Source organism: Musa acuminata, chromosome BXJ2-11 (genome assembly GCF_036884655.1).
Source record: "Musa acuminata AAA Group cultivar baxijiao chromosome BXJ2-11, Cavendish_Baxijiao_AAA, whole genome shotgun sequence".
Classification (NCBI taxonomy): Eukaryota; Viridiplantae; Streptophyta; class Magnoliopsida; order Zingiberales; family Musaceae; genus Musa; species Musa acuminata.
The window spans coordinates 6997105-7006127 of NC_088348.1; the positions used below are offsets into that span (position 1 = coordinate 6997105).

At 40.6% G+C, this 9023-nt stretch overlaps 2 protein-coding genes across 2 annotated transcripts; both read left to right on the forward strand.

Moving 5' to 3' along the window:
* The first annotated feature begins 902 nt into the window (after nt 1-902).
* LOC135626504 (proline transporter 2-like) lies at nt 903-4767 on the forward strand. Its single transcript, XM_065131867.1, has 8 exons — nt 903-1133; nt 1551-1775; nt 2828-2922; nt 3402-3588; nt 3665-3789; nt 3864-4079; nt 4162-4392; nt 4479-4767. The coding sequence occupies exons 1-8, from the start codon at nt 998-1000 to the stop codon at nt 4626-4628; spliced, it is 1365 nt and encodes a 454-aa protein (XP_064987939.1). The 5' UTR covers nt 903-997; the 3' UTR covers nt 4629-4767.
* A 161-nt stretch (nt 4768-4928) lies between these two features.
* Nucleotides 4929-8266, forward strand: LOC135626505 (manganese-dependent ADP-ribose/CDP-alcohol diphosphatase-like). The gene is made up of 2 exons (XM_065131868.1): nt 4929-5164; nt 7041-8266. Exon 2 carries the CDS (start codon nt 7087-7089, stop codon nt 8026-8028), a length of 942 nt encoding a protein of 313 aa, XP_064987940.1. The 5' UTR covers nt 4929-5164; nt 7041-7086; the 3' UTR covers nt 8029-8266.
* The last annotated feature ends 757 nt before the right edge of the window (nt 8267-9023 follow it).

Below are 9023 nucleotides of genomic sequence, written 5' to 3' on the forward strand. Positions count from 1 at the left end.
CGACCTGCACCAACTTTGGAATCCTTTTGGAAGGAACACTACAGAAGCTACAGCTGTTGAGCCTAGTAAATCTCCTCTCGGGCTTCATTCTCCTGTTTCCAGTCAGTCTTAGAACAGTATAATCTGCATGTTTTAGCTCCTTGTTCATGTTGTTAGGATGTTTAAGTTCATTAACTACATATATGCAAGAAAAACTTCATGCTTTACAAGAAGACACGAAAAATATTTCAGGTAGATCCCACTGAAGCATTTGTTTGGCAAGGAAAACATATCTAAAGAGTCGCATTCGTCGGCAGATCGAAATCTGACATCGAAATTAGTGAGAGAAGATGACAGATACGACCGAGAATTTTCCATTCTTGGCTCCGTGGATTTCCATCCATTGACGAAGAGATAGATAAGCCCATTCAGCAAGGGCAGTGATTGCAACAGTGAGTCTCCTTTTGCATTTGTATCACATCATTCAAGGCCAAGAAGAAATCTACATTGAGAAAGCTGATCTCCGTCAAAGTTATATCTGTAGTGGATTCAAAGAAGGAGCGTCGGCGCATCGGACCTTTCACTAATCTCGACGTTTTCTGATGCTGAGGAGTGAGAGTGTCACAGGAAAAGAAATAGAAAGTTGGATGTATAAGAAGAAGAAAGTTACAATAGTGCAAGTAAAGACCTCAAGCTATTTATGTATTCTTATCTGCCGAACGTGAAAGACTGATACAAGATGCCACGCAAGGATTGAGTGGCTCGTCAGGCCCATGCTATCCCCACACGTGTGGACCAATCAACAAGCGGCTGTACAGTCTCCACAGCTGTGATTCAAAGTATGGAACGCGAGAGACGAAGGTTGGACGGCCGAGAACACCGCTTAAATCTGTCTATTTATAATCCGCCAGTGCAAGAAAGCTCTTCTCCATCTTCTCTCCAAGGTATACTGTTACTACTGTTCCCTACCTGTATGTAAGAGAGAGAGAGAGAGAGAGAGAGAGAGAGAGAGAGAGAGATGGATCAAGCAGGTCCAACAGAGTTTGTGGTGGGGAATGGAGTGGAAGAACTCAGCCTGGAGTCAGGCCAAGCACCTGCGGAGAGCCAGAAGCAGCAAGAATATGTGATTACCTCAGCTCATGCTGTTGATAAAGGTCTGTCATCAACTTTCGATCGATACACACACACACACACCCCATGCATGTTTCCTTCCTTTCCTTTCGTTTTTGGCTTCCTACACCACTTCTCTCTTTGTGATCCCCTTCTCTGCAAGACATGCTTCATAACTACAGTAAACCATAGATTCCTCGACAAATGAGTCTTTCTTTTCCTCATGAGATTCCTTGCAAGACCGGCTGTTTGACTTTGTCTTCATGGAATAAGTTTCACGTTTATTCATTGTCAACAGTACTTCTAGATGTCTTTCACTGGCTTGGGGCAATTAGAAAGGTGCAGCAGCTGCACTGCAAGTTTTCTATGCTCATTGGTTGCTGTAGTTTTGGAATTCTTGGCTTTTTCTTGTAGGTTATGTTATTTATTTTCTAGTCATGGATTGTTGATGCCGGCTGCAGATTCATGGCAACAAGTAGGGCTGATGATAGTGACTGGATTCAACTGTGCCTATGTTTTGAGCTTCTCTAACCTGATGCTGGTGCCTTTGGGATGGGCATGGGGTCTCACCTGCCTTGCTGTTATAGGAGCCTTTGCCTACTACGCAAACTGGCTCTTGTCTGGACTCCATGTTATCGACGGCCACCGCTTCATCAGATACAGGGACCTCATGGGCTTCGTCTTCGGTACTTCCCTCTCTCACTCTCTCATAGAATCTGCAGAAGAAGAGACGAAGAAGACTGCATGATTCTTCTTCACTCTTTAACTGGTGGGACATGCACCGATGGATGACTCCCACGCCTGTGGAAATGGGAGGATTTTGACTAAAAGGCACAGGGAAAGAGTAGTGGTATCATCTTATCATCTATATTAGGGCCAATAACATGGAACCTCGGAGTAAGTGGCCTTCCATCTTTTGAGGTTGAACTAAAGGTGATAAGAAAAAAAAGCTTATCTCTTCACGGGAACCTTTCCATAAGTGTCACTCCGATTGCGTTCTCAAATGATCAACCAGCAAAAGTACGTCATTGCAGCCGATACTGTACATATTAGTCTTGGATTCATGTTCATAAAATTTAGCTGCCTGTCTTCTTCTTCTTCTTCTTCTTCTTCTTCTTCTTCTTCTTCTTCACCAAAAGAGGATGAGCTTGAACATGGACCCTCTTACGGCAGAAAGATTGGAACTTTACCCTCCGGTTGGACTTCAATGGTGGATCATGCAGAGCGCAGTTCACTGAACGCCACCAATCGGTGCCTATGAATCACTGGGATTCTTACTTTTTCTCTTTGGTGCGGTTTGATGATTCGTTTCTTTCGCTTGTCCACAAGATCTAAAACCACTGTAGTCAAACATATCATTGCATGGGGCCAAAGCAATTATTTCCCTTTGGATTTAGTAAGCCATGTGATGCTACGTCGACCATTACCTTGGAAGCTTGTGGCTATCTGACGCTTCCATCTTCCATCTTCCATGGCTTCTTCCGGGCTTGGGATAGTCTTTGAGTTCCTCATACCAATATAATATGAGCACTACTTGCTTTGCTCATAACCTCTTCCAATTTTAAGGCAATTTCCTTGTTTACCTGAGTGACCAGGACACAATTTTAATGGTGGACGTATCTAATATATTAAGATCAAATCTTAGAAAATCTGGCACATGATTTTGTGACAAAAGAGAGACCAAAACTAGAGAGGTGTTGCACTGAAAATTGCTGACAAACTTGTCTCTAATTTGCAGGTAGGAGAATGTATTACCTCACATGGTTCCTGCAGTTCATGACCTTGCTTCTTGGTAACATGGGTTTCATTCTTCTGGGAGGAAGGGCTTTGAAGGTATCTCACTTCAGCTGATATCCATATCAGAATCATGAGCATGTTCCTTGAATTTGTCTGTCTCCTCAAATGGGAAACCTTTAGAGAGGCACTTTAACTTATTGTAAGAGTCTGTCTTGATCCAAAATCTGTCTTTATTTATTATACATGTAAAGATAGACACAGCTAAAGGAAGGGAGAATACATAGTTAAAGGTCTTTCATAGTTGAACTTCAAATATGATTAGCTTAATGCAACAGACTAAAAGAAGATGTTTGGAAGAGACAAAAGTTACACTGTTATTTTCTAGAGTAATAGTTCTAAGGGATCATGGCAACTCAAGTAGGCATGTTTGAGCAGATGCAACTTGAGTTTCTTTGCTCAAGCTTGTTCAAAGGAAATGGAGACTGTCAGATGTCCGATATGCAGATATGTGATCATGTCTTCAGCTTCCACTGTGATCAAGTATTCACTCGCTCTCCACTCAACCTTCTGCACAGGAGATCAACTTGGAGTTCAGCAACTCACCTCTGAGGCTCCAAGTTTTCATCTTGGCAACTGGTGTTGTCTACTTCATCTTTGCGTACTTTGTCCCAACGATGTCAGCCATGAGGAATTGGCTGGCAACCTCCGCAGTGCTCACCGTAACTTACGATGTCGTTCTTGTGGCAATCCTCGTCAAAGATGGTACTCTTCCCCTCCACCTTCCACTGTGTTTATCTGACAGCATGCATCTTACGTTGAGAAGCACAACTAAATGAAGGGAAAGCGAACAAAACCAAGGATTACAACATCCATGGAAGTGAAGTAGAGAAGGTCTTCAATGCCTTTGGCGCCATTGCCGCTATTCTCGTCTGCAACACCTCTGGCCTGCTACCGGAGATCCAGGTGAGAAAGAAGACCGACTGGGTTTGCTAGAATCACTGCTTGGCTATGCTCATTAGATCATCACTGTGCTACAGTCGACTCTGCGCAAGCCGGTCGTGGCTAACATGAGAAAGGCTCTGATGATGCAATACACAGTTGGCCTTGCAGTCTACTATGGCATCAGCATCGCCGGATACTGGGCTTATGGCTCCTCTGTTTCGGAGTACCTTCCGTATCAGTTGAGCGGACCAAGATGGGGAAATGTGCTGATCAATTCCACTGCCTTCTTGCAGAGTGTCGTCTCCCAGCATGTGAGTTCTGTTCTACCAATCCATTATCCGAATCATAGTTCGATCCCATGCCAAACTTTGTGCTTTATCTCCATGCAATCAGATGTTCTGTGCACCAATTCATGAAGCGCTTGACACCAAGTTCCAGAAGCTCGACGAAGGGATGTTCTCCAAAGCCAACCTTCGTCGTCGGTTCGCGCTACGTGCGCTGGTCTTCGGGCTGAACACCTTCGTCACCGCCTTGTTCCCCTTCATGGGAGACTTCGTGAACCTGTTCGGATCTTTCACGCTCTTCCCGCTGACCTTCGTGTTCCCCAGCATGGTTTTCATCAAGGTAAGGCAGCTCCTGATTCCTCCTCCATTATTCTTGCTCTCGCTTCCCCAAGAGATTCTTGAAGTTGAGGCTATCCTCGTCATCAGGTCAGAGGGAAGACGGCCGGGAGAGAGGAGAAGGCATGGCACTGGGCCAACATCTTCTTCTTCTCGCTTATGTCCATTGTGACAACAGCCGCGGCAGTGCGCTTGATCATACAAAACACTAGGATATACCATTTCTTTGCAGATACATGATCAGAGAAAGAACGACAACACCAGGATAGTCAACCGAGTCAACGTATGATGCAATGGTTTATGGGAAGGATAAACATGTTATTGCACCACCAACTTTATGTCTCTAAAGCAACATATAAATTGTGGTTTATGTTATAAATTGTTTCTTAAAGATGATCATAAAATCTCAATTTCGTTCTGCCAGTTTAGATTTCTTTTGGATTCGTACGCATCAATAATAATTAATTAGAGCTCATGAGAAGACCATTGAAGTTATCTACGGTTTAGAAGACCATTGAAGAATTGAGCCGAACCGGTAGACCGGAATGCCTTCGGTCGATAGCGAACGCCTCACGGGTTCACGGGTTCAAATGCCGTGGAATCCGGTCCACAGATTTGGGAGATCTCTTCTTGGCTTACGAAGCGAACGAGCATAAAATTCCCAGCTTCGCTCCCGAAAACATCCACCGTTCCGTCCCTCGCCAGCTTTCTTGCTTTCCTCATTCATCGGCGTGATCTGGAACAAGATCGATCCCTGGCCCAATTACTTGCCAAAGGTTTAATTCTTTTTCCTTATGTCTTTGTCCTGTTTGCGTCCAAGAAAGCGATAATTGTGCGATTGGTTGATGTTTTCCTTCCTTTTGTTGCAAAAAGAGACCCGTAAGGAATGATCGTTGATTTAACCATTTCTCGCGCTAGGTGGAACATGGTTAAAATGTATTGTTATTCTCCCCCAATTTACGAAAGAAAGGAGCAATTTTAGCTGGAAGATTATTTTCACATCTGGAACTTAATATTCAGACAAATTTATTTCATTTGTGCATGTTGATAGATCAGGTAATTGTTTTCTTTGTCAAGGGATTATTCTTTTCAAGGTAGAAATCGTTATAACAAGTGAAAGGTGAGTTCTCATTATGTGAACTCTGCCAAATTTTCTTTATGCCCTAGATTAAATGTTGTCACATTATCCTTTTGAGGCAAGAATTAAGAGACTTGTGATGGATAGATGTTGCTTCTGTCAAGGGAGGTCATTCATGTTTATCAATTTTGGTACCAGATGCTATTGCCGCCATAACACTCGGTCGAGAAAATCTGAAAGCAAAATAAGGGGAAAATTAATTGAGGGAAATTTTAATCAGCCCTGGATTTAGTTTTTTGTTAGAAGTCTGTTGGTGCCCAATGCCAGGGGTTTGGTTCTAAGTTCTGGTTTCTTTTTTTCCAATAAATTTGCTGCTTTCATGTCCCAGAATCCAGCATTATTACGGATCATTCCTAGTTTTGAGTTTGCCATGGGCTCCATAGTCACTTCAATTTGTCAGCTTTGTCAATCAGTTCATTCAGAGCAGTTTTTATTCTTAATTCAGATGCAATTTTTTACTGTGATGAAAAATTAACATGAGGACCTCTCAAAATTCATTCCTGTCTATTTATTTGATTACTGCACAGACAAAAAAAGTTGAATTATTAGACTATCTTTTCTGTTCTTGAAAAATGAGCAAAAGTGGACATATGGTCTTCCTGTTCTCTGCACTTTATAATGGATTTACTGTTTCGGTGGGAGATGGAAGATTAAATTTGCTTTGGGTGGTCCACACGCATGTTGCTTACATCTTAAAATCATCTTTCATCGATGTAATAGAGATCTTAGCTGATCAAGCTCCTCTGCGTTTAGAAACATTACGTATCATGATAGCAATCGCATTAGTGTCGTAAGCATCTTATATTTATTACATTTGCATTGTCTGTTTGTCTTCTCCGACTACACACTTTAGTTTATCTTTACCACCAGGATTGAAGTCATCCCATTGCTTTTAGGAATCATTTGTTTTTCTTATATTTCCTTATTTGCATGCATTCAATTCTATGTTTGATGCCTGTGTTATCATTCATTCGCTTTACCTAATCTTCTCTTTCATGTTTCTGTAGAATGCATACTCGGTATCTTTTATTTATGCAGTTTATAATTGATCGTGAAAGTTCCTCAAAAGAAAAAAGAAGGTGAGGAAGATGTAAGAAACAATACATATACTCTTTAGTAAAAATGGCTGACCTGATCATGATTTTCCTTGTGTCATTTTGCATGTGTGATAGTGACTTATAAGATGGAAATGACCCTTAAGAAATAATCATAAACATGGGTTCGACTAGTCTTAATGTTAATCTTTTGCTACAGCTTGTTTGCATGCTGACATGCATAGCACATTACAACTATGAAGTATCGCTTGTATGACCTTAGTTTTTCCTCTAATCTCCTACTGAAATGGTAAGACCTTCTGACCTTGTGAGTTATATTTTAATTTTGTTAAGAACCTAGACCTTTTCACGGTGTAGTTGTACTTGTTTCATATTGCTACTTAGAAGTTTATAAATATAATTATTGTGCATTCAGATGCTGTTACATGTTTAATTTTCTCTGAACAATACCTGTTGCAGAGATCCTATAGGGTCTGCCCGTGATTTGCTACAACCGGCTGCACAAATGGCTACTTTAGCTGGATTACAGCCTCTATTCTCCTTTGGGGTTATATCAGATGTCCAGTATGCTGATATCCCTGATGGTCACTCATTTTCTGGTGTCCCTCGATACTATCGTCACAGCATGCAAGTGTTACAAAGAGCCATAAGTAAGTGGAATGATCACAAGAAGCTCCAATTCTTGATGAACTTTGGGGATATTGTTGATGGGTTCTGTCCCAAGGACAAGTCACTAATCACTGTGCAGAAAGTCGTGAAAGAATTTGACAGATTTAATGGTCCCACCTATCATATGATAGGCAATCACTGCCTTTACAATCTTCCACGCAGCAAATTAATCTCATTGTTAAATATGCCCTCTGTTCACGACCATGCATATTATGACTTCTCCCCATGTCCTGGGTATAGGTTTATTGTTTTGGATGCCTATGAGATTAGCACAATTGGTTGGCCATTGGGTCACCCGAATGCATTGGCAGCTATGCAGATTTTGGAGGCAAAGAACCCTAATTCTGATAAAAACAGCCCAAATGGCATGGTAGGCCTTGAGAAAAGATTCTTGATGTTCAATGGTGCTATTGGGAAGGAACAGCTGCTTTGGCTTGATGATGTCCTTAAAGATTCCACCAAGAATGAACAGAAGGTTGTTATATGTTGCCACCTTCCTTTGCATCCTAAAGCTGCATCAGCCAAGGCACTCCTGTGGGACTATGAAGAGGTACTGAATTTGATACACAGCTATAAATGTGTGAAGGCTTGCTTTGCAGGTCATGATCATAAAGGTGGTTACACTGTCGACTCCCTTGGCATTCATCATCGTGTTTTCGAGGCTGCCCTAGAGTGCCCTCCTGAATCAAATGCATATGGGTATATAGATGTGTATCATGACAGACTCTCTCTTATAGGTACCGACAGAATGATGAGTACTGAGATGATTTTCAACTAACTAGGAACAAGCAAAAATATGGAATATATCCTTGATGATAGTTTTCCTTGTTTGAAGGATGAAATTTACTTAATCATGCTTTTTAACAGATTCCAACTGTAAAACATATATAATTAATAAAGATGTCCATGAAAAAAGCTTAGTCATTAGCTTTACCTTGTTCAGATAATTATTATTATAAACAAATATTTGTAAACATTTGGTCGTTCAAAATAAATGCATTCTTGGCATTCCACAATGGTCATCTGATTGTTATGCTTGATATTGTGTTCTATACTCAATCAGGGTGATTGCTCTGGTGTTTATTTACTGATTTTGTCACTTGACTTTTAGCTACATGCGGTATGTTTATTATACTCAATTCAAGTACAGGTTGAGCTAAAGACTTTTTTTTTCCTGTTCTGTGAAACAAATATTGTGGTGGACAAGGATGTCATTATCAACTAATTTAGTTCATTGTCTGCTATGAAGTTAATCAGAAGATATTTAAAGAATTGTTCTTGTTTTGCCATAGAAAGAAGATCATAGTGTCAGAATCTGAAAGCTAAGGTTTCTCCCATAAATTTGTAGTGCTTTATCATTTAACCTTATTTGTTTGTACAACTAGATTTTTTTAATCACTGATTAGCTAAGTATTAATTGTTAAACTGCTTTTGCTACAAGGCATATAAAGTTTCATGTTGAAAGAACCTACTTTACAAGAGTGCTATTTAGAATTCTCTCCCATTACAAATGTCTAAAGAACAAACCAGTGCATGATTCCATACCATCTACAGTTAAAAGGAGTAGCACATATATACAAGAAAAAATGACCATGAACATGTTTATTTAGCACCAGTTTGGTATCTAATCTTTTAGGAGTAGGGTTATATTTTATTCTTTAATCAAATTAAAGAACTGATGCATGGTAGCTCCAGAAGAGGTCATAGAACATAAGCAGCATTAAGTTGTTTATGCATGACTCTAGCAACTTGAGCTTAAATTTGATTTGCATG

What these genes read in the sequence shown, in the direction of transcription:
- LOC135626504 (XM_065131867.1), top strand. Translation starts at nt 998, where the DNA reads ATGGATCAAGCAGGTCCAACAGAGTTTGTGGTGGGGAATGGAGTGGAA. An exon ending in GGCAATCCTCGTCAAAGATG is followed by an intron (nt 3,589 to 3,664) that starts GTACTCTTCCCC and finishes AACTAAATGAAG; the next exon opens with GGAAAGCGAACAAAACCAAG. An exon ending in AGAGTGTCGTCTCCCAGCAT is followed by an intron (nt 4,080 to 4,161) that starts GTGAGTTCTGTT and finishes CCATGCAATCAG; the next exon opens with ATGTTCTGTGCACCAATTCA.
- LOC135626505 (XM_065131868.1), top strand. Translation starts at nt 7,087, where the DNA reads ATGGCTACTTTAGCTGGATTACAGCCTCTATTCTCCTTTGGGGTTATA.